Source organism: Pituophis catenifer, unplaced genomic scaffold (genome assembly GCF_029215685.1).
Source record: "Pituophis catenifer annectens isolate HBS135680 unplaced genomic scaffold, rPitCat1.0.hap2 SCAF_8, whole genome shotgun sequence".
NCBI classification, from domain to species: domain Eukaryota; kingdom Metazoa; phylum Chordata; class Lepidosauria; order Squamata; family Colubridae; genus Pituophis; species Pituophis catenifer.
The window spans coordinates 715405-741339 of record NW_027256888.1 but is presented as its reverse complement, the minus strand read 5'-3'; the positions used below and the strand labels follow the sequence as shown (position 1 = coordinate 741339).

Genomic DNA, 25935 nt, shown 5'->3' with positions numbered 1-25935 from the left:
AGGAATTTGATAGGAACGATGAGATTAATAGTAGTGAAGACAGTAAATAGTTTGAGAGTGTTGAGGGAATTATTTGTTTAGCAGAGTGATGGCGTTTGGGAAAAAACTGTCCTTGTGTCTAGTTGTTCTGGTGTGCAGTGCTCTATAGCGTCGTTTTGAGGGCAGGAGTTGAAACAGTTTATGTCCAGGATGCGAGGGGTCTGTAAATATTTTCACAGCCCTCCTTTTGACTCGTGCAGTATACAGGTCCTCAATGGAAGGCAGGTTGGTAGCCATTGTTTTTTTCTGCAGTTCTCATTATCCTCTGAAGTCTCTTGTCTGTCTTGTTGGGTTGCAGAACCAAACCAGACAGTTATAGAGGTGCAGATGACAGACTCAAGAATTCCTCTGTAGAACTGGATCAGCAGCTCCTTGGGCAGTTTGAGCTTCCTGAGTTGGCGCAGAAAGAACATTCTTTGTTGTGCTTTTTTGATGATGTTTTTGATGTTGGGTGTCCATTTTAGGTCTTGAGATATGGTAGAACCTAGAAATGTGAAGGTCTCTACTGTTGATACTGTGTTGTCTAGTATTGTGAGAGGTGGAAGTATGGGAGGGTTTCTCCTAAAGTCCACCACCATTTCTACGGTTTTGAGTGTGTTCAGTTACCTCCTGTCTGTATGCGGATTCATCATTGTCTCGAATGAGACCGATCACTGTTGTGTCATCTGCAAACTTCAGTCGTTTAACAGATGGATCGTTTGAGATGCAGTCATTGGTGTACAGAGAGAAGTGGGGAGAGCACACAGCCTTGGGGGGGCCCTGTGCTAATTGTACAGGTGTCTGATGTGATTCTGCTTAGCTTCACCTGCTGCTTCCTGTCTATTAGGAAGCTTATGATCCACTTACAAGTGTGTTCAGGTACCTGTAGCTGGTTTAGCTTAGTTAGAAGTGTGTCTGGAATGAGGGTGTTGAATGCAGAACTAAAGTCTACAAAGAGGACCCTTGCGTAGGTCTTTGGAGATTCAAGATGTTGTAGGACATTAACAGCATCATCTGTTGATCTATTTGCTCGGTATGCAAATTGCAGGGGGTCTAACAGCGGATCCGTGATGGTTTTCAAATGAGACAACACTAGCCTTTCAAAGGTTTTCATAGCTACAGATGTTAGAGCAAGTGGTCTGTAGTCATTCAGTTCCTTGATGGTGGGCTTCTTCGACACTGGGATGATAGTAGAGCGTTTGAAGCAAAAAGGAACATAGCCCATCTCTAGCGATTTATTGAAGATACGGGTGAAGATGGGGGCCAATTGGTCAGCACAGACTTTTAAGCAAGGAGGAGTTATCTTGTCTGGGCCTGGAGCTTTTCCTGGCTTTTGTCTGTGAAATGAGTCTTGCACTTCCTTTTCTGTGATCACCAGGGTTGTGAACCCAATGGGATGGGGTCAGTTGTAGGAGGCTTGGCTGTTGTTGGCGTGTCTGAGATGGGGTCAGTTGCCAAGCATCTGAATTCATCCAGATGGGAGGCTACAATGGTCATAAGTGTGAAAAACAGTCCCATGTCACTTTTTTCAGTGCCGTTGAAACTTTGAATGGTCATTAAACAAACTATTGTAAGTCAAGAACTGTTTGTATCATCCAAAATTTGGATTAATAAATTTATATATGTGTGTGTATGGGGACGCGGTGGCTGAGTGGCTAAGACGCTGAGCTTGTCGATGGAAAGGTTGGCAGTTCAGTGGTTTGAATCCCTAGTGCCGCGTAACGGGGTGAGCTCCCGTGACTTGTCCCAGCTTCTGCCAACCTAGCAGTTCGAAAGCACTTAAAAAATGCAAGTAGAAAAATAGGGACCACCTTTGGTGGGAAGGGAACAGCGTTCCGTGCGCCTTTGGCGTTGAGTCATGCTGGCCACATGACCACGGAGACGTCTTCGGACAGCGCTGGCTCTTCGGCTTTGAAACGGAGATGAGCACTGCCCCCTAGAGTTGGGAACAACTAGCACATATGTGCGAGGGGAACCTTTACCTATGTGTGTGTGTGTGTTTGTTTGTGCATATGAGTGCATTTGTTATCTTGATCTACACTGTTATTATCTTTGAAGGAAGGTGAATATAAAGACATGGACACCGAAACTTGGTTTTCTTTCTCTATACCATGCTAGCAAACTAGATACTAGTGAGAAGTAAATATATACAGTATATTTATTTAAACGCTAACTCTGCCAAAAATTGAGGTCCATAAAGCTTGACTTCTAAGTGTATTTTGACATGAGCTGGAGTGATTTTGCATTTATATCATTAATAAGTAGGGGGGTTCCTTCAATATACGCTGCAGCTGATCTAATAGTTTGGATCTACAACATTACTAAGAAGCATGCTTTATTTTGCCGTGTTCTTAACTCTAAACCCAAATACACTTGGTTATACACTGTACACCACCAAGATAAAGTTTTTACTAAGGAAGTGAGAAAAGGACTGGGCCCTTGTCACACTAATGAATACGCAAGTCACTCTAACCATGTTGGAGTACCCGTGTCATAGTTCAGAACATTTGCTTAGCAAAATGTTTCCTCTGGTGGCTCCTTAGGGATGAATTACAAGCCCATTCAATTCCAAGAATTCCACAAGGCTTATCATGTCCATAATTCTACATTTAAGCAGGCAATTTCAAGTTCCTCAGCCTTGGACCCCAACATAAGCAGTCAGGTAGTACTCGGTCCTTCAAAAACAGTCTTTCAGTCTTCACAGAATCAAATGGCTATAAGATGCCTTAGAGAGGTCTTCTGGTCCAGCCCCCTGTCCATGACAGATGACCTTATATTACCCCAGACAATTAGTGGTCCAGTCTTTTCTAGAAAACCTTCAGCAACGTAGCACTGACAACTCCAGGTGACAAGTTGTTCCACTGATTAATTGTTCTCACTGTCAGGAAATTCCTCCTTAGTTCTAAGTTGCTTCTCTGCTTGATTAGTTTCCATCCGTTGCTTCTTCTCCTGCCCTCAGGTGCTTTGGAGAATAGCTTGACTCCCCCCACTCTTCTTTGCGGCAGCCCCTGAGATATTGGAACTCTGCGTATTTGAGGGGTTGCCATAAAGAAGAGGGGGTCCATCTATTCTCCAAGCACCAGAGGGCAGGACAAGAAGAAACAGATTGAAATCAATCAAGGAGAGAAGCAACCTAGAACTAAGGAGAAATTTCCTCACAGTGAGGACAATCAACCAATGGAACAGAAGTTGCCTTCAGAAGTTGTGGGTGCTCCATCATTGGAGGCCTTCAAAAAGAGAACGGACAACAATTTGTCTGAAATGGTAGAGGGTCTCCTGCTTTTGCAAGAGGTTGGACTAGAAGACCTCCGAGGTCCCTTCAAGCTCTATTATTCTATGTTCTAACTTCTCCAGTTGCATCTCTGCTGCTTTGGATGGCCTTGCTCCTCCTCATGGAGAAACTTTGGGATAGATATTGACTTGACATAATCAAACCAATCCTCATTTGTGTTTTTATTATTTCTTAGAAATAATTTTGATAGTAAACCGTATAGTAGGGTTTCTTAACTTGGGGTTCATGGACCCTTTGGTGATCTGGGGATATATTTCAAAAGTCCCATGGACTTGGGAGGGGAAAAATCTTACAATCTTATTTTCTATTTATTACAACCTCTAACTGAAATTTAGCTTTTTATCTTATCAATCAGAATAGAGAGCTGGAAGAGACCTTGGAGGTCATCTAGTTCAACCCTCTTCTCAAGCAGGAGACCCTAGACCATTTCAGACAAGTGGATGTCCAGTCTCTTCTTAAAAACCTCCAGTGATGGAGCTTCTGAAGGCAAGTCCTTCTACTGGTTGATTGCCCTCACTGTCAGGAAGTTTCTCCTTAATTCCAGGTTGCTTCTCTCCTTGATGAGTTTCCATCCATTGTTTCTTCTCCTGCCTTCTGTTGCTTTGGAGAATAAGTTGACCCTTTCCTCTTCTTTGTGGCAGCCCTTCAAATACTGGAATACTGCTACCATGTCCCCCCAATCCTTCTTTTCTCTAGACTGGCCAAACCCAATTCCTGCAACCGTCCTTTGTATGTTTTCGCCTTTTAGCCTCCAGTCCCCTAATCGTCTTCGTTGCTCTTCTCTGCGCTTTTTCCCAAAGTCTCAACTTCTCTTTTGTAACATGGTGACCAAAACTGGATGCAATATGCAACCGAGGATTGTATTAGCCTTTTTGGCTGCCGCTGCACACGGCTGGCTCACGTTGAAGTGAGTGTCCACGAGGAGTCCAAGGTCCCTTTCACAGTTCCTGTTTTTGAGACAGGTTGGCGCAACTCTTTACCAATTCCAATTGTGGAAGAGAAGTTATATTTAAATTACGCGAGGTTTTTTTACCTATTTTGTTCCTGCAACATAATACTTATATAACCAATATATATATATATAATTTTCCAGACATTGCAGTTAATGATTTTAGTGCAATATTTGTGTTGCAGTTCATTTAAACGCACACCACACAGACCTACACACTCACACCTATTCTCAAGAGCTTGGCATTTTCAATAATTAAGGACATTTAACAATTAAGCTAATAGGCCTTTTATTTTAAAGGGCCAAAATAATATAATCAGTCTAGTTCTTTAACCTCTGGAACCATTTATCAAAGCCATTAAATTAGAATGATGGCATGGAATGTTATCACTTGACACAACACAAAAGAAAAATTGTTCTGAGACAAATTGATAAAATCTTTTAATGCTGTCAAATTTGCCTAATGCAGCTTTCAGGTCCATCTATAAAAGGGTGAGCCGAATGTTGGCTCGTTTCTTATTATCCTGAGCTATCAATATATAAATCAGCTCTGACACAATTCCTCCTAAATCATCTGTATTATACACAAAGGGAAAGGATTTAAGAGCATAGAGTGCACTCAAGCTAATCTTGTCCTAAAAGAATCGAAAGGCGGATTTCCCCCCCACCCCCAAATTGGCAAGAATTCAGGTACATTATGGGGAAAAAAAACGGGGAAATATTTCTTTTCACGATGCCTTCTAAATGCCACTGTGGAAAAGTTGAAAAATAACTTTCAAACTTCCTGTTTCCTTGCAAAAAGTTATTTTTCTCTTCACTTGGCATCGAGCCCTGGAATAAAACTTGGCACAGTCCATTTTCTTAGCAATAAGATGGTGATTTAAATGTAATGTTTCCTCTTTGTTTTGCATTACTTGAGGGCCAGGGAATAATAGCAAAAGATGGTTAAAAGGCGGTTGAAAATATGTAAGTTAAATCCAGTTAGGTCTATCCCAAGTGACAAAGCAAAACAATTATTTTTGCTTAGCTTCATTTTAAGAATCAAACTGTTTTCCTCTGACGTAAAACCGATGCCTCTTTTGGAGTATTGTAAAATTGAGGTATTGTGGTAATGTCCTCCTGTTTTAAATCATCTGAATGACCAAAATGTTTCTTTCTTTCTTTTTTTTTTTAAAGAGCTAATAGTGAAATGGCTGCTAAGCTTTTCTTGCACTGCGCACATAAAACGGTCATTTCAGCCTTTCAAAACCTAGAGAGAAATCAGATCCCCACAGGCAAAGGAGTTTCTTACAGATTGGAGAAGGCAGCCTCTTCTATTAGCCTGAATGGAAACCGAAGGAGAGAAGTGGATTCCAGTGGAAAAAGCCATTGGACTGAGAGCCAGGGAGACTCAGGAAGAAAATAATCAGCAAAATTGCCACCCACTGTTTTTACAATGTGGTGGCCGGCCTATTTTATTTAGGAAATTTCTTCTCCGTGAAGGACTGGAGCCATTTTATATTTCTTTACTACCCAAAAACCTAACCGATAGAGAAAGCAATCCAAAGTAGCCAAAATACATAGGATGCTTTGTATATTTCATATTTACAACCAGAATTTCTCAACTTACATTTCTTGCTGAACTTCAGGCCCTAATCAGGAAATATACAGTACTAGCTAGATACCCGTGCTTCCCTACTTGTGACCATTTTTCACACTTACGACCATTGTAGCATCCTATTGTCATCATCACCAACAAAGTATATCTGGAGAAAGGAAGGCTGCGAAGTCTGAGATAGGTGGCTCTATAAAATAAAGAAATGAATAAAAGAAGATATAAATACTTACAGATTTTTAATGTCAACAGCTCCACGGAAAGCCTTCCTTGGGATGGCATGTATCTGGTTTTCACTGAGGTCCCTAAGAAAAGATAATAAATAGCTTCAATAGATCTTTTCGCTTAAGAACAGTTGTATCAAATCAACCCAACCCACTGGGATTAACCCTAATTATATGCATTTCATTGTATTCTGACAGTTTATCAATTACCATACACACAAACACAATCTACTTAGTAATACCCAATTTCGAAACACAAGGGACATTTTAAAAACTCTTAAATGCTTGAGTTAAAAGGAAGAAGGAAACAGCAAATATTCAACATTAATTGCACTACATAATTTCCCAATGCATCCATTAGAATATATACATACATACATACATACATACATACATACATACATACATACATGAATTTTGCCCCATTTTATGACTTTTCTTGCCACAGTTGTTAAGTGAATCACTGCAGTTGTTAAGTCATAAATGTGAGTCCATTGCCATTTCAAACAAGTGGCTGTCCAATCTGTTCTTGAAAACCTCCAGGGATGGAGCACCCACAACTTCTGGTGGCAAGTTGTTCCACTGGTTAATTGTTCTCTGTCAGGAAGTTTCTCCTTAGTTCTAGGTTGCTTCTCTCCTTAATTAGTTTCCATCCCTTGCTTCTTGTCCTGCTTTCTGGTGCTTTGGAGAATAGCTTGACTCACTCTTCTTTGGGGGCAGCCCCTGAGATATTGGAAGACTGCTATTATGTCTCCCCTAGTCCTTCTTTTCATCAAACTAGACATACCCAGTTCCAGCAACTGTTCTTCATATGTTTTAGCCTCCAGTCCCCTAATCCTCTTTGTTGCTCTTCTGTACTCTTTAATATGAATATGGCATATATGAGTATTTGCAATTCTCCCGGGGTGTAATTAAATGAATGTGTAAGAAAATATAATATGTTTTTAGCTTTATGAAGGCAGGGCTTTTAGTAGAAATCTTTGCTTCCAATTTGCCATGAATAGTCGTGCCATGCATGACTGATCTTAACGGAGATCAATAACAGATTTTGTTCTTTCCTTACAATTTTCACTTAAGAGCGACTAAACATACATGAAGTTGTATGCCATTTGCTTCTTTCAAGTGTTTTCATCATGTTAGTGAATAAATTGCTGCATTAAACAATGTTTTACCCCTGAATGTACAATTTGCCCTGGAAATTACATCGCGTTTTGATTAATTATTGAATCTGCAGCATTGCTACACAGACTGCAAAATGTATTTATGAAAGTGTGTATTTACATTTGCGTATCAGAGAAATAACTGGAGGATAAACTAGAACAAACAATGGTTTGTATGCAAGTTTTAGAAAACTTGCAAATTTAGAGACTATTCTCAAACAGCAAACTGTATCCAATTCAAAGTAGACGATGCTAAATTCTGAATTCATAATAAAAAGTTCTAAGTGAATAGTCGTAATAGATGTTATTGTCTATTTCCTGAATGAACAGGGGCCTCTATTAGAGAGACATATTCCACCTCTTTGCAATGAAGTCAGCTCTGCATTGCAGCTATTTTATTACTCACCATCCAATATCTCAGTTGAATATGCTATTTACTTTTCAAAGCACAGAACGCTATTATTTTAATTGTGTTAATGGAAACTGCTGTGTGCAGTAGTGAAATTATGCTCTTCTAAAGTTGGGATAAGGGACCTTTTCTTCCCTGCGTAGTTAAATCAACATTACTTTAAGATAATAAATTTTCTGTAGTAGGCACACCTGCTTCTAAATTTAATTACTGGTAATTTTATTTTCCCTTTATGGCTTAACCTCTCTTAAGAGACTGATCAGTAGTACCATAAATCTACAAAAGCATTCAATACTTTGCAGAAACTATCCGGTGTAGCGGAAGGAATGGAAAGCACTTACTTACTGAGATTACAGTAGAAAGCAAAAAGCATAACTAAGCACCTAAAACTGAATCCTCCCACAGAACAGGTAGTCCTCGACTTATGACCACAACTGAGCCTCACATTTAAAACAACTACAGGCAGCCCAAAATTTCCCACGCTAAGTGAGACATTTGTTAAGTGACCTTTGCCCCATTTTAAAACCTTTCTTGCTACAACTGTTAAGCAAATCACTGCAAGTTGTTAAGTTAGTAACATGGTTGTTAAGTGGATCCGGCTTTCCCATTGTCTTTGCTTGTCAGAAGGTCGCAAAAGGGGGTCACGTGACCCCCCCCAGGAGATGGAGACCACCATAAATACGAGTCAGTTGCCAATTTTGATCACGTGACCACAGGGAGGCTGCAACAGTCGTAAATCACGTTTTTGCAGTGCGGTTTTAACTTCAAAAGGTCACTAAATGAACTGTTGTAAGTGAAGGACTACTTCACTTGTGCTATCCTGATAATAGAAATTTAATGTCTAAAAAGAGTGCCACAATGAAGTGGGAAGTTTCCCAGCTGAGTATATTGTTCTAGTTGTCTATTTGCTCACAGAGAAGAGAAGGGAAGGGAAGGGAAGGGAAGGGAAGGGAAGGGAAGGGAAGGGAAGAGAAGAGAAGAGAAGAGAAGAGAAGAGAAGAGAAGAGAAGAGAAGAGAAGAGAAGAGAAGAGAAGAGAAGAGAAGAGAAGAGAAGAGGAATATAGAATAGAATAGAATAGAATAGAATAGAATAGAATAGAATGGAATGGAATGGAATGGAATGGAATGGAAGGGAAGGGAAGGGAAGGGAAGGGAAGGGAAGGGAAGGGAAGGGAAGGGAAGGGAAGGGAAGGGAAGAGAAGAGAAGAGAAGAGAAGAGAAGAGAAGAGAATGCAGAGCAGAGCAGAGAAGAGCAGAACAGAACAGAATAGAATTCTTTATTGGCCAAATGTGATTGGACACACAAGGAATTTGTCTTTGGTGCATACGCTCTCGGTGTACATAAAAGAAAAGATACGTTCGTCAAGAATCATAAGGTACAACACTTAATGATAGTCATAGGGAAACAGTCAATATAAATCTTAAGGATACCAGCAACAAGGTTACAGTCATACAGTCATAAGTGGAAGGAGATGGGTGGTGGGAACAATGAGAAGATTAATAGTAGTGCAGAGTTAATAAATAGTTTGAGAGTGTTGAGGGAATTATTTGTTTAGCAGAGTGATGGCGTTCAGGAAAACACTGTCCTTGTGTCTAGTTGTTCTGGTGTACAGGGCTCTATAGCCTCGTTTTGAGGGTAGGAGTTGAAACAGTTTATGTCCAGGATGCGAGGGGTCTGTAGATATTTTCACAGCCCAAAGAAATCCAACTTAACAGAATGACAAAGTTGGAAGGGAGCTTAGAGGTCCTCTAATCCAACCCCCTGCCCAAGCAGAAGACCCTAGACCATTTCAGACTAATGGCTGTCCAATTTCTTCTTGATCTCCTCCAGGGATGAAGCACCCACAACTTCTGGAGGAAAACTGTTTCATTGATTAATTGTCCTCACTGCCAGGAAATTCCCCCTTAGTTCTAGGTTGCTTCCCTCCTCAATTCGTTTCCATCCGTTACTCCTTGTCCTGCCTTCAGGTGCTTTGGAGCATAGGTTGACCCCCCCCCTTAATTGCAGAAGCCCCTGAGATATTGGAAGAAGGTTAGATATAGGAAGAACAAAACTTCAGAAGAACCTTCAGAATCTAACAATCCAATCCTGTGCTACATTTATTCTCCACTTCTGATTCTGTTCTCTGAAGCTGTGCTCTTCTATTTAATACTTATTCTTGAAGTCGTGGGACTTTATTTCACTGCATTTGTCTGCACCATTTTTTATACCTATATTATAAAGTTACATCTGATGTTAACTTGGAATTATATGTCTATTTCCACTGTAGAAAGAGAGACTTATGATACGGCGAGGTGCATATAACATTTTCCCGTGATATATTTTCACAACATGGGTGAAAGAATAAAACTAGTTTGGGAACTAAAATAATTCTAGCATAGACCCAAGTCTTTCGTAGCAACTTTGCTGGGATTTAATGCTCTGGTATTGACTATAATTCAGAGTTTAATTTACTGAACGCCAAACCTTTTTCTTAAACTTTGGAGCTTACGTTTTTATTTTGTAGTCCCTGTAATATAACATTGGTGAAATACAAACTCTTTTAAAGTCTCGCATTTATTCCTGGAATAAACTGTAGCAGCATATTAGTAATTCTTGAAGTAGATCAATTCCATTCCCTGTTGTCTCCAGAAACGCACTTAGACTAATTTGCCAAAAATACCCAGCATAACACTGTTTTAAGCAGGCCGTAAATATTATTCATTATAGAAAATTAAATTCCTAAGCAGATTTACTGTTCATATTACAAAGAAGTCGCAATGGTTCAGGAAAACAAATAGTGATTATGATATAAAGAGAAGCAAAGCAGTAAACATGATTTTCAGAAAATCACACTCTGAGAAAGTCACAGTAGTTTATGCGGTTTTTCTATCTTACAAAATCCAGCATTATGGGTAACTATGAAGGGCGTGATGTATTAACCAACCTGTCGAAAAGACTGATCCTGTTTTCTTTTCTTTTTAAAAAAAAAATACAACTATTTAAATACACTTTCCTTATATATCTTTAACAACATTCTATCCCGTTGCTTACTTATTACTACAGCATGAACAAACTTCTGTAACTCTGATATATGGAAAATTGGCACGTGGAATTCACTGCCATAAAATGGGACAATGGCTGATAGCAAAGATAGATAGATAGATAGATAGATAGATAGATAGATAGATAGATAGACAGATAGACAGATAGACAGATAGATTTAAAATTCTACATCCTGTAATGATAAGAAGCCTTTGATCTCAGGTTTTCCATGTACGTTTCCCATCAAAAACTGCCGATAAAAAAGAGAGTCCCGAACAGCCTTTCTCAACTGAAGATCTGCAAGAGGTCATGATTGAAGTGGGGGGGGGGGAATATTTTTTTAACTTTTTATACGCTGTCTCTCAGCTGTTAGCCTGCTGCTTTGTTGTTTTGGGGAATACTGACAAACATGAATTGTGCAAGTTAGATTTGAACTGTATTATGAAATTTTCATTTTTATTATTATTATTATTATTTGCTATTTTGTCTTAGCCACTGAGCTACCCCGTCCCATAAAAGAATGTAGTTGCAGCATATTTTAGTGTTTGGGGGAATTGCCATATTATGCCAAGATTTGATTAAACTTTTGGAGAAAAGATTTACTCTCTGGGAGACAATATTCAACAACGGGGGAATCCAATTACAGTTGAGATGGAAATGAAGGTGTATCAAACAAGTTATATTTCTATATCTTCCTACACGTTTGTCTTAAGGAATATTAGGTATTGCAAAGCTTACGACAAGTATGCGATGAAATTTAATTATATAGAAAGCTGGAGCAAACTGCTTTCTGACAGACAACTTCTGCCGGTTGGAATGTTTTCAGAATTAATTGATTTTATGGCAAAGCCCAAAGAAAATTAAATTATATATTGGAACATTTTCATTAGAAATGGGGTTGGAAAAAATAAAGCGGAAAAAGATGGAAAGCTTTCTACAATTAGAAGTGACAGCTGCACTGCTTTTCCCGAGCTTTTAAATCACATCAATAAGTAGGACCTGTCCAAAGAGTTAGCAAAATGCATTTGTTAAAACTCTTCTCCGTTTACTCCGCCTTTGTGGCAAAGTGTATGATCATATTAGTACATTCATAAAAGTTGCTCCATAAAGCATGCGCCTCAAACGGCATCGTTCCCTAAAGAGCTGAATAAGCAACGTGCCTAAGAAAATGTATGGCTTGTGATAGTTGTGTTTCATCTCTTCGCACTTCATTTGTCAGCATAACTTCCTGCTAATGTTTTAACCAGCGCTGTATTTATAAAAATGTTACTTAGGCAGCTGTTTGTAATGCATCATTTTAAGTAAACACCAGTCATGCCTTAATGCCTATATATTTGTATTTTGGATGAGGAGATCCAACGCAGCTTTTTCTGAACTTAATTTCAGCAGGAAGGCCACCCCAAATTGACATATTAGGAGAGTTTGCAAGAGTCCATAGAACATAGAATAATGGAAGAGACTTTGGAAAATGTCTGTACCATTTTTTTTGAAAGCCTCCAGTGATGGGGCACCACAACTTCTGAAGGCAAGCTATTCCATTGGTTGATTGCTCTCACCATTAGGAAGCTTCTCCTTAGTTCTAGGTTGCTTCTCTCCTTGGATGGTTTCCATCCATTGTTTCTCGTCTTGCCTTCTCTTGTCTCTACAATCCTGTTTCAATTATCAGGACGTGTCACCGTCACGGATGGGATGGCTTCCATTTTGGAAACCCACAGCCCTGTGGCTGCAGAAGAGCTGTGTGTATTTGGGAACTTAAGATAACGAGATATAAATTAGAGCTAAAATCTTCTCTCAAAGTATCTCTTTAGGCAGGCACAGGGTGAGCCTAGAGGGAATGGAGACAGGATGGCAGCAGAAGACGATGGTCCACAGTCCACTCAGGTCTAATGCCGGCTTCCATAAAATGATTTTAAAATCATTTTTAAAAAGTGCCGCTGATTACAAAACTCTTATGATAGACATTTTCATTCTGTATCATCACTTTCAAGACAAGCCAGCTGACTGCAACTGATATCTCATCTGCCAACTCCCTTTACGATAAAGAGGTAACAACACTACGTAAAATAAACAAGAAATGGAAAAGATACAGCAATACCGTTTCCTACATTGCTGTTGGCAGGACCATGAACCGCTGCACCCATCTAGCTGACCTTGGTTGACCCCAAAAAAGTAATGAAGGAGGTATTCAGTTAGTGATTGCACAACAAACTTCCAGATCAATGCGTCCTTAATAACACCGACTGAAGACAGAGTAACGAGTCTGCTTGTGGAGTTCAACAAGTGTTGTGAAAAACATGATATCCTACTGCATGTGATTTGACCGTGCCAGCTGTTAGCCACCAGAAACTTCAGCTACCCACAATTTTTTCTTCTTTTTAAACTTATTTTATTTATCATGTGGTGCATTCACATCATATTTCAATAAAAAGACACACAGAGGTAAAACACAAAACAGAATATAAAATCTGAAATCTCAACAGGCAGATTGCAAATGTTTATATCTAAGTTTCAAATATATATATATATATTTTCACGTCATTTGTCACAACCAGAAAATCAGCGAAGTCTCCCTCATAGGTTCTGTCACTATGTGAAGGCTCCTTGGTGCCCTCTGGGCGGTCTGAGATTTCTTGCAGATGTTTCATTGCCCAAAGTAGGTGACCTCATCAGTGCTAGTCCTGATGCCACCTAGTTTGGGTCATGAAACATCTGCAAGAAATCTCAGACCGCTCAGAGGGCACCAAGGACCCCTTCATGTCAACCCTGAGCTACAAATATTCTCCTTTATTGATAATCTGTCACTATGCGTTGGATATCCCAAAGGTGCTTTGGTGTTTTTCCCCCCCCAAGAAAACACAAAGTCCAATTGCCTCCTGAAAAAGCACCTTTGGGACAACCATGACCTGGAGGCCCGAGAATCTCCATAAACACTTACGTGTTGGATAGTTTGTTTTTTGGCCAGTCATGATTTGGGGGTGGGTTTTTTGCCCCACTTATGGAAGGCATCCGTGCGTCTACCATGACTCTTCCCATCCGTGACATTCCTTGAGTTCCACGTGTCTCCTGGGTGGTGTTAAAGAGTAATCATTTCAAGGCAAACCCCTGAAGACTTGAAGAGAAGGCAGCCAGTCAACCTTCGTCATCCTAGCGATCTCCTGGCTACATCACATCATACCAACCGATGAATTCTTTTTAAACCATCCAAGATGACAGCCAACACATCCAGTTGTGATATCAAATACTATTATTAACTGTGAGTCATGGGGAGTAGAGCTACATTTGATCTGCCCATAAACTCCTCCTGCCTTGAATTTACTTCCTTGGGAGCAGATTATAGCAATCATCTATTTTTTTCCACACTGTGTATAACGTTATATGAGCAAGTATACTTAGGTCCTCATTTTTCTAGAAACCAAAAGGCTCAGGATGTTTCACCCTCTCCTCTCCCCCCTGGAGAATTATAATTCTTGACTTGGTCATTTAAACAAAGATTTTCTGTGCCTTTGACAGCTCTAGAATATTTGTTTTTGGGTACAGCCACTATAATAGCTTATTTATTGTCTCTTATAACACCAGACTTGATTTAGAAAAGAAGATTCAACAGAAAAACAATGGAAGAAAAGGTACATAAATACAAAATATCTATGAGATAAATTCTTCTGGAACGACAGCTTAAATTTACCAGTCCAAAAATATCTCTGATTTTAAGAATTGCTCCAAAAGCATCACAACGCACATTCTCCCTCTGAAAGCCTCAGACAGAGCAATTAAAATCTGAGTCTTTTTTGTTAGCCTCTCTTGTGATTTAATATACATTAATTAACTTATTAATGTTTATTAATAAATTAAATTAATAAATTAATATCAATTTTATATAATTTAGATTTCTAATTTCTAAGCCCTGAAGAAATTTAGTAACTAAAACTTCCTTTGCTGATTTGGAAATAAAAGAAAAAATTACAATAAAAAACTAAATTGTAATGTGTACTCTAAACGAAAACACTACTTATGCAGTATGTATGTAATGTATCCTCATGCTAAATATTCATTGAATAACTAAAATAGATCTGAATAAACAGAGGGCCCAGCCTGGGAGCAAACTCCTCGTTTCAACCCAAGCCACAAATATTCTCCTTTATTGGATTATGAAAATAAAATAGTAATAGAAATTTGGCAAGACTTTCTGTCTCACAGGCCTCCCATCACGAACGTGTATTCATTCTCATTGTAGAATACTTCCCAGGTGACGCTCCCGATTATAACGATGTGAAATAATACCATTCATCTCATTCATATAAGTTCTTAATGCAAGCTTTTCCCCCCAAGAAATGTGGGTGTTAAATGATGCTGGTTGACTTGTACTTCCAGAGTTATTCAAATACAGGCAGTCCTTAATTTACAACATTTAGTGTTCTGCCCCAGCTACGGACCCCAAAGAAAGCAGCACACACAAAGTCCGTTCAAACCTTAATTTACTGAATAAACCAGTCTTTTACAACAATGGCTGTTAATTAATTGCATTAACAGCCGCCAAGAATTCAAAGAATAATAACTGAAAATTTACTATGGTTGGCAGAATGCCCAGAAGCAATTTACAGGAAGCTGATAAGATAAGCAAGACAAGACACGAAGGAATGTGAACTAAGTTGTTCCCTGCAAATTGCTTCAGTCGGCGTTCCTCCTTAAATAGGCGAAGGGAGTGGCCAATTAGCCCCAAGCCTTACTCTCGAGGAGACCTCCTCCTGAGGAGCCACTCCTGCCTTTTGGCAGCTCTGCGCGCCCGTGCATCAAGAAGAGGCTCCTCCTCTTCATCCTCTTCACTTATGGGAGCTTCTAAAGGCCCTGGCTGAATCCTTGCCTCTGGTACCACATCTTCTCCAGCCTCCTCATTGTCCGACTCGAGTGCCAGCTGCACAGGCTGCTGGCACAGCACCACACCAGCCTCCTTGTTGTCGGAATCAGCTACCAGCTGCACAGGCCGCGTACGGGCCACAACATTTAGTTTAGTGACCGTTCGAAGTTACAATGGCACTGAAAAAAGTGAGCTATAACCGTGGTGTTTCACACTTATGGCCATTGCAGCATCCTCGTGGTCACATGATCAAAATTCAGCCGTTTGGCACATGACTCACATTTATGACGGTTGCAGTGTTCCCAGGATCACATGATCCCCTATTGCAGCAAAGCCAATAGGGAAAGCTGGATTCACTTAACAGCCATGTGACTAATTGAACAACAGCACTGATTCACTTAACAACGGTGGCAAAGAAGGTCGTAAAATGGGGCAAAGTTCACTTCACAAAGGTCTTGCTTAGCAATGGAAATTTTGGGCTCAATTATGGTTGTAAATCGAGGACTACTGTAGTTCATAAAGATTGTGTGCCCTTGCCTCATTCAATCCAAATGTCAATATAATCTATAAAGATGATAGATTATAGAATGCAATCTTTATAAAGACTAATTTTTGGCTTTTTAAACTCCTTTCATGTCAGATCATGATTTTTTAGCCCTCTGCTAAAGTTAAACTTTCCGGATTAGCAAATAAAATTAACCTCATTATATATATCTTTCCTCCCTCCAAAGAAAACCTTGCAGTAGTTTATGTTTTCAATGCCCAAATAAAACTGAAACAGACCTAATTTTTGGAATGAAATGTCACAGGTGTGCCAAGCTCATTATTAGGTAAAGTTTAGAGTCAGAAAACCCGAATTCCTGGGTGTCTTTGGTCAAAACTCCCTGCCTTCCTGACTAACCATCCCTCCTGGAATTTAACAAATAGATCTGACAAACTTCTTTTTCCATGCCATGCTGCATTCCAGATAAGCAGCAGCAAAAGTTTGGTGGATTGCTGTAGGACTTGGATTTTATTCTATATATTAAAAAAGGAAATAGCCCAAACATGCTTGTCTGCATATTTCTGCCAAGAATTAGAAATGTTAGATTTTTTTTCAGGGGAGTTCAATTTCTATTTTTTTTTAAAAAAAAAAAGTTGGGTTTGTTTGTAGGAAAATGGCAGGCATTTTGCAAAAGAGGCGCCTTGCCAAAGACTTGCAAAATGTCAGGACAATCCAGGGAATAATGCTACTTCTTGAAACAAAAGTTTATTATAAAAGTATACTGTAGTCCGTTCTTTACATTCTTCAAGCTGATAGGAAAGAATGAAGACTATAGGTAATCTGCAACTTATAGAAGTTCATTTAGTAACCGTTCGAAGTTACGACAGCAGTGAAAAATGTGACTTATGATCGTTTTTCACACTTATGGCCGTTGCAGCCTCCCTGTAGTCACATGATCAAAATCCAGGTGCAACTGACTCACACTTACGACAGTTGCAGTGTCCTGGGGTCATGTGATCACATTGTGCAACCTCCTGGCAAGCAAAGAGAAACCAGATTCATTTAACAACTGTGATAGTAACTTAACAACTTAAATGAGGGCAAAGAAGAGCAAAAAGTTGATCTTGTAAAGTCCAGTTTAATGAAATGAAAATAAAATTTGAAAAATAGAAGAGTGGGGAAGAGTTGAGAGTAGTTTTCCAATAGAGCAGGAGTCTCCAACCTTGGCAACTTTAAGCCTGATGGACTACAACTCCCAGAATCCCCAGCCAGCAAAGCTTTTTTTTTTTTTTTTGCCAAGGTTGGAGACCCCTGTGTTAGAGGGTGTGATTTTATCTCCACAGCACTCAAGGATAAGAGAAGACCTACAAAAGTTTTTATACTGTAGAGAGCATTTTTCAATTTTGTCAACGTTAAGATATGTAGACTTCAACTACCAGAATTCCCAAACCTGGGGAATGGCTGGGGAATTCTGGGAATTAAAGCCCCCATATCTTAAGGCTGAGAAAGTTGAAAAACTCAGCTGTTGTGAAATTTCACAACTCTGTGATGTATTAAGCAGCAGAACAGTTTTCCTCCTGGAGTTGTGGCTGTGTCGTCCCTGCTGATTTTCAAGCAAAGGTTGGACCAGACTTAGTATGGGAAGATGCTCGTAGGATTCCTCCAAGCTCCATTCCAACCCATAATTCTAAGATGCAAAAGTAAATAGGCATAATTTCACCAAAAGAAATAAAACGAAATGAAACTGTACTAGTGTGAGATTTCAGGGCTCAACTCAACGCACGGAAGATGTAACAGTTCAAAGAAGCGTCAGACAATCTGTACTTCAATTTCTATTCTTAAAAACCCCGACAAAAATGCTCTGAGGTTTTCACTGGGTCATTTACGCATCGGATGAGAGATTGGAAATTGTGTTTAAGCACACAGAGCAGAGTCTTCATTGGAACTACTGCTAAACCCCGAAACGGAGTTCTCACTTTCCAGAAATACTTCCACCTGTTCAATTAAGACACCTTCCTTTACATCCCCAGTTGTCAGTCCAAAATAGTGAAGCATCTGAAATAATGCAACATACTCCAAGATCTTTTCAAAATACGAACAGCCAACCGAGGCCTACTTAAGCGGTTTTATGTAATTCCCACACATTTTCTGACCCATTTTCCTACGGCTTTTCATTGAACGATTTTACAGCGTTATGGGGGATAAGAGTAAACTAATTATCTTGTTTAAATCCCTTTGCAATGCTTCTAATCCTATTAGTTTTAAGAATGTATGAATGCTGATATATAGATATATGCATATGCACTCACATGAAAGGAAATCTCTTACTAATTTGAAGGACTGTTATTTCCATTAAAATGCAAGAGTATTTTCAGCCAAACCACCATAAAAAAGTCTTATGTTATTAGTTTTTAAACATTCCCATGCTATCTGAAAACGTACGAGCCAAAAAAAACATGTTCTTGGGCTTTGTTACTGATTTAATCAGAATTTCCTTCGCTCCCCCATTTTAATGAAGGGGGTGAGTATAGTACAGTGTTACAGAAAAGCTGTACTAAATAGAGGTAATGAAGTAATGTTGCGACAGAAATTCCATAGCCGTCCCTCTTTTCAAAAATCCTTGCAAGATTTATGAAAATCCCTTCATTGGAGTATCATCCATTGAAGTTTCTGGCCAGGACTCCTGCTGACCAATGCTGAGTGAACTTTAATCCCCTTTTTGCTATTTTATTCAGGGAAAAAACTAAATTTTAGTTAGTAATAATGGGGAGGGAAAAAGAGAAGTGCAGTAATTACAGTTAATGATAAAGAAGGAAGATTCTAATAGGTGTTTTTTTTTTAAACTTCCACTTTTCTAACAATGACCATTTTCTCTTCCAAAAACAAATATTGATTATTATTAAAGGTAAAACTGCCTTTCTGGAAGCTTCCTTGTTTTTCCTTCCTTTCCTTCCTCAATGTTTTTTTTCTCATTCCTGGAAGTACGATTGCATTTTAGGAAAATCAAGCTAACTTTATTACTGCCTTTGTAAAAGGATTAGTAAGTATAGACATATATAGGTTGCTCCAGAGGCACTTTCTACTGATTTAAATCAGACTTTCCTTCAAGCTGTAAAGAAAAAGCAAAACATATGGCTTAAAGAACTTTAGAGTAGTTACTATATTTATAATAACCACTATACTAGTTGTTGCAATATTTTCAGGATCAGACTCAATAAAGATAATAGAAGTTATAGGTTTAAATATAATTCTCTTTAATCATAATAGGCATTCTATATTCGCTGAATATTCAAGATAGAAGCAAGGAAAATGGGGAGGATGGCTCCTTTTATATACAAGGGGCGGAGCCAGGAATGGGAGTGGTAAATTATGAATACATTAAAGCTCAAGTAATAAGTTAACCCCTGATGTTCCATATATACATTATTTACACATTAGAGAATAAGGCATTTACATCTGACAAATCCCCCTCTAAATGCCGGTTCGTTATACAACACCAGTTACATTCAGATTCAGGACAATATAATACATATAATTTAGAAGTTAAATATTTGTGTTGTTTAGAAGGTAAGGGTTTTGTTAATATGTCAGCTAATTGTTCAGAAGTATCACAATGTATTGCTTTGATGAATCCGTCTTGAGATAGTTGTCTCACGTGCTTAAATTTTATATCAATATGCCTGGACCTTTGTCCAATTGCATCGGATCTAGAAATTTCAATGGCCGCTTTATTATCTTCATGCATAATAAAGGGTAAAGTAGGTTTCTTCCAAACATCTGTGATCAAATCATTGAACCATACAAGGTTATTTGCAGCTTTAGACAAGCAAACATATTCTGCTTCTGTGGTAGAGGTGGCTACCAGTTCTTGTTTACCAGTATACCAGTAAACTGGACAATCGTTCAATAGAAAAACATAACCAGAGGTACTCTTTCTGCATGATGTATCACCGGCCCAATCTGCATCAGCATAACAAGTAATTTTTGGTTCTTTGTCATTATTGGGTTCCAATATTAAACAAAAATCTAATGTACTTTTCAGATATCTTAAAATTCTTTTGACAGCTTCCCAATGATACAAGGTTGGTTTGCTAACATATCTTGACAATAAATTGAGAGGTAATGCAATATCTGGCCTAGTCCAATTAGATATATAAAGGAGTGAACCTATAATTGATCTGTAAAATGTGTTGTCTTTAAACTCAGGGGAAGATTCATCATTGTTTCTAAGAAAATCAGTTTGCATAGGTGTGTCACATGTTTTGGCATTATTTAAGTTACATTTGTTTAGGAGTTCAATGATTTTATCTTTCTGAGTAAGTTTGAATCCCCTTTTTGTTTTGTTAATTTGTACACCAAGGTATTTATTCACTCTACCTAGTGATTTCAATGAGAAGTGTTCGTTTAACTTATTTACAAAGATTTCCCTGCTCTCTTTATGCTTTCCAATATATAAAATATCATCCACATAAATTAATACAAATTCAATATGATCATTACTCTTTTTTACAAAGAAACAGTTATCAGCAGTGGTGGCGTTGAAATCCATGGTCTTTAATACTTTTACCAAACAATCGTACCATCTTTTGCCAGATTGCTTCAATCCGTACAGACTCTTATTTAGTAACCAAATTTCGTTCTTATTAGTGTATTGACTGTGTGGTGCTCTTACATATATTTCCTTATCTAATTTTGCATGTAAGTATGCAGTCTGTATGTCATATTGAAACACGTCTAGATTGAGTGCAGATGCTACTACAAGAGCTGTTTTGACACTCTCTGTTCTCACTGTGGGTGAATATGTGTCAGTATAGTCTTCTGGATATTTTTGTGCATAACCTTGTGCAACTAGTCTGGCCTTGTATAAGGTATTACCTCCTTCTAAATTCTTAATTTTATAAATCCACCTGGTACCTATAATTGTTTTATCCTTAGGTGCGATCGCAGGTGTGAATACATTTAATCCTTGTAAACTTTTCATTTCTTTTTCCATAGCTAGTTCCCATTTTTCTCTTTCTTCACGGGGAAGTTTCAATACTTCCTCATATGTATTAGGTGTTATTTGTTCCCCATCCATATGCATAATATAATCTTTGTATTTATTTGGTATTTGGTTTCTATTATTTCTAATATTTCTTTCAGGTTTGCTATGGTTGTCATGCAAATATCTGGCTTCCTTTTTTGTTAATGTGTCTGTCTTTATTTTATGCTGACTATTTGTCCAAGTTTTGGTTTTGTTCTTACTTTTGCTAATATTTTGATTTTCTGTTGTTCCTTCCTCGCAAGGTATATTATCTTTGCTTTTATTAGGAAAAATTTCATTAAGGTGCAACTTAGACCAATTGGCCTGCTCATGAAACACAGCTGTTCTGGATACTATAAATTTGTTATTATTATCGATGAATCTGTACCCTTTGGTTCCAGTTTCGTATCCCATGAATCTTAATCTCCTGGATACGTTTTCTCCCTTTCTCCTCAATTGTTTAGGTATGTGCACGTCTGCAGTAACTCCAAATATGTGCATGTGTGCTAATTTAGGTTTTCTATTGTACATCACCTCATATGGTGTCTTATTCACAATACTGGACCATGTTCTATTTTGAGTGTAATTTGAATAATGTAAGGCTTCTGACCAAAATTGTTTGCCTAAACCAGCATCCTCTAATGTGCATCTAATCATGGTTTGTAGTGTGGAGTTCTTTCTCTCTGCAATCCCATTTTGAAAGGCAGAAAATGGATTGGACGTGAAATGTAGCATCCCTCTATCCTTTAACCATTGGGAGAATTCTTTAGACATGAATTCACATCCCCTATCTGTCATAATTTGTTTTATTCTGATATTATGTTGTGTTTCTATGCGTTTGTAGAATTCCTTAAATTTCTGAAAGGTTTCATCCTTGTGCTTTAATGTGTAAACAAAACCATAGCGACTGTAATCATCCACTATTGTAAGGAAGTAACGTTTTCTATAGGTAATTGATGGAGTTAATGGACCAACTAAGTCCATATGTACCAAATCAAAAATATTGTTAGTTGATCTGTTAGATTTTTTTGGTCTAGGACTGGTTTTTAGTTTGGTGGATTTACATACTGAGCATTCTAAATAATTTTCACAATTTTTTATTTTTACACCTTCTGCGTGTTCAGTCATTTTTTGTACTACAGGAAAGCTTGCATGTCCTAACTTCCTGTGTAAGATATGAGCACACTCATCATGAATTGGTTTACCTATTTTTGGTTTCTTCTCATTGTGTGTATTTTTGTTATCATGAGTTATTTTACATTCATCATTGTCACTGTTACTGACATTTTCATCATCTGCTTCAATACAATCTTCCATATTTGAATCAATGTTATGTAACCATCTTTCTTTGGTTATCAGATAGGGTAGACCCCCTTTTATCATCACAGTGCCTATATTTGTTTTGTTCTTTTCTATAGTTGCTTTCCCCTTTGAGAAAACTATATTGATGTCAGATTCTCTGCTTAGTTTTATAGCACTTAGTATGTTGTGAGGTATTTCTGGGATTAATAATACCCCCTCTATTTTCCCTAAACCAGGCAAGGTCACATTTCCTCTGCCTAATACTTGAACCTTTTCTTGATTAGCTACCTTTATCACAAACTTATCTTCTGTAAATGAAGATAATATACTTTTGTTATTAGTGGTGTGATTTGTTGCACCAGAATCAATAAGCCAATTATTGTTCTCATCTTGTTGTGTTTTGGTGCTGTCTTGTTTATTTAGCCCATTTAGTGACCCAGATTTTCTCTCTTTTGAATTTTCTCTACCCCCTCTACTTTCTCTGTAGTTTGGTGGGCTTCTATATTTGTGTCTATCTGTGGAAGATTGTCTGTAATTGTATTTGCTCCTATATTCTGGCCTATGTCTCTCCCTTGGGACTTTGGGACAGTCTCTTTTACTGTGTTCCCTGGATCCACAATTGTGGCATCTAAAGGCCTCATTATATTTATCTTGAAAGACTACTTTCCTAAAAGATTTGTGTTCTGTTTGGTTATTGGAACGATTTTTTCTTGAATTGTCTTCTGCTATCAATTTGTTAGATAGACTTTCTATTGATAAATATCCCAAATTAATGGTATCTAAGTGTGACATAAAGCTATCCCATGATGGATCAAGTGAATTGATAATAACACTTTTCATAGTTTGATCTGAAATCACTTCCCCCCTCAATTGCAGCTCAGCTCTTATTTTGTTTAGATTTATCAAATGTTCACTTATAGAAACCCCTGGTTTCACTCTAGAAGAAAAGAAATCCTTAGACATTCTTGTGGTTGTGGCTACGCTATCGCTGTGAAATAGATTAAACATGCATTGAATTATTTCTGATACAGTTAGGTTTGGTTTGATGCTATGATACATTGCAGGAGACACGCTAGAAATTATTATGAAAAATGCTCTATGATGTAAACAGTCTATTTTTAAAGTCCAAGGTCTTCTTGGAGGACTAGTTATAAAGAATAGTAAATTTTCTTTCATAAAAATAACCTGAAGCTGTTGGTACCACTCTTGTAAATTAATGCCATCAACTCTAAGTTTTGGGAAGTCACTGGGTAAGTTCCCCACATTATTCTGTCCATTACTTACAACCTGAGGCAGTCCGTGGTCTCTCAAGTGCAGGAAATTACAGAACGGCATTGGGATGCTTGTAACGAGTCTGCGCGGTTCTCTGGCCAGTTCAAGTCTTTCGGGGCCGTCTACGTAGTTTTGCACATGCGCGTTGCTCATTTCTTCTTTGGCGCCGTTGTGGAAGGTTCTCTCCATTTCAGCTCTCTCGATCCGCTCCTCTTCAGATGAGTCGGTCTCTGGCTCGGTTTTTGGGGCTTTGGTGATGGCGGCGGTTCTTCTCTTTCTCTTGTGTGTGCTGGCACTCGATTCTGTCTGCGGTGTAGGACGGAATCGGCATGGCTCTCTGGGCTCGGGTGTCGTAGTTTTCGAAGTCAGGATGGGAGCGTGCAGGTCTTGAGTTGTCGGTTTGATTGCTTGCTTCTTCGTTGATGTCTTAGAAATTTTCAATCTTGGCCCAAAAGCAGCAAAAAGTGTTTTCATTGCTGACTCTACTTGAGACTTTGTTAAATCGTCTTCACTTTCTGATTTTGGTTCATCTGAAGAGTTTGAGACTTCTTTTTCACTTTCTTCGTCTGATAGCGTTTTTCGCGCCAGAAATTTTGAACTGAGCGTTTTGATTGGCTCTGCTTCACTCTCTTTTGAAGTTCGTTGAAACCAAGATGGCTGCCGTTCAAAATTTCGCGCGGGGTCACATCTTTTCTTTTTTACAACTATTTTCTCAGTAGTCATTTCACTCACAGTTTTTTGATCTTTGGGTTTTTCTTTAATGATGTTTTTCTCTCTCGCTGCTCCGCTGTTCCTCAGCATCTCCTGGAGGTCCGCGATGAGGCTTTCATCATTCTTTTGGCTTTTTAGTATTTTTAATATTTCTGACCTGAGTTCGTTATTTTCTATCTCGATTTCTTCCTGGTCGTTATTTTCACTCATCATTTCTTCTTCTTCAGTGGTGTATTCTTCGGATTCTCTCGAAATCGCATTAGTGGATTCGTTGATCATCTCTTGATCAGTTTCTATTTCTTTGCTGTAGGCCCTGGTGTTGGGCCTATCTTTCTTGGACATTTTTAACTACTTATTGAGTCAATTAACCATCCTCTGCTACCAGCTTGTTGCAATATTTTCAGGATCAGACTCAATAAAGATAATAGAAGTTATAGGTTTAAATATAATTCTCTTTAATCATAATAGGCATTCTATATTCGCTGAATATTCAAGATAGAAGCAAGGAAAATGGGGAGGATGGCTCCTTTTATATACAAGGGGCGGAGCCAGGAATGGGAGTGGTAAATTATGAATACATTAAAGCTCAAGTAATAAGTTAACCCCTGATGTTCCATATATACATTATTTACACATTAGAGAATAAGGCATTTACATCTGACACTAGTACTATACTATAGTATAGTATAGTATACTCTAATCAAGGCACAATCCACGGGAACTTCATGAGTAACTCTGCTTGGTCACAGAATCAAATTACAACTGAGGACCAATAAACAAACACTGTATTTATAACATGCCCTCCTCCCATGCAGGAATATTCCAACCCCAACCTAAAAGTACCAATTAAGCTAAAACAAGAATGAAATGGGATACAAACACCATCAAAGCAACGTGCATCCTGATGGATTGACAATCTCATCTTCATAACCTTTAGGGCTCTATAATGTGGCACTCTGCCCTTTGCCCTTACTAAAAAGATTAACAACGTCTAATTTTCCTGCCTCGCCTCATCTCCACACACCCACTTCCACTAGTCAGCCTAGATTATTAAACAAGCCACTTTTCAAATCGGCCTCAACTGCATCCAAACGTGAAACAGATTGGAGCCACGGAAAAGAGTTGTGTCAAGTTGTCTAAACAAAATACAAGTAGTCCTCGACTTACAACAGTTCATTTAGTAACCGTTCAAAGCTACGACTGAAAAAGGCAATTTATGACCGTTTTTCACACTTATGATTATTGTGACACCCACATAGTCACGTGGTCAAAATTCAGACATTTGGCAGCTGACTCCTATTTATGACGGGTCACAGTGTCTCCTTTTGCAACCTTCTGACGAGCATAATCAATGGGGAAGCCCACTTAACAACCATGTTCCTCACTTAACAACTGCAGTGATTCACTCAACAACTGTGGCCCAAAAAGTTGTAAAATGGGGCAAAACTCACTTAACACACATCTCACTTAACAACATAAATTTAGGGCTCAATTGAGGTCGTATGTTGAGGACTACCTGTACTCCCAAGATGGAAGTGGAGACGAGGCCTTTTAAGCCCCCAAAAGCTTAAATTAGGTGGGGAAGAAGTAGTGATATTTGTTATTCACGTATTTGGTCT

The 25935-nt window shown here is 38.5% G+C and overlaps 1 protein-coding gene across 1 annotated transcript in view; it reads right to left on the bottom strand.

The window, feature by feature from the left end:
- Nucleotides 1-25935, bottom strand: part of SLIT2 (slit guidance ligand 2) — a 198265-nt gene that overhangs the window by 75325 nt on the left and 97005 nt on the right. Inside the window, exon 5 of the mRNA XM_070948985.1 lies at nucleotides 6087-6158. Within this exon, the coding sequence (XP_070805086.1) occupies nucleotides 6087-6158 (72 nt within the window). The remainder of the gene's footprint in view (nucleotides 1-6086; nucleotides 6159-25935) is intronic.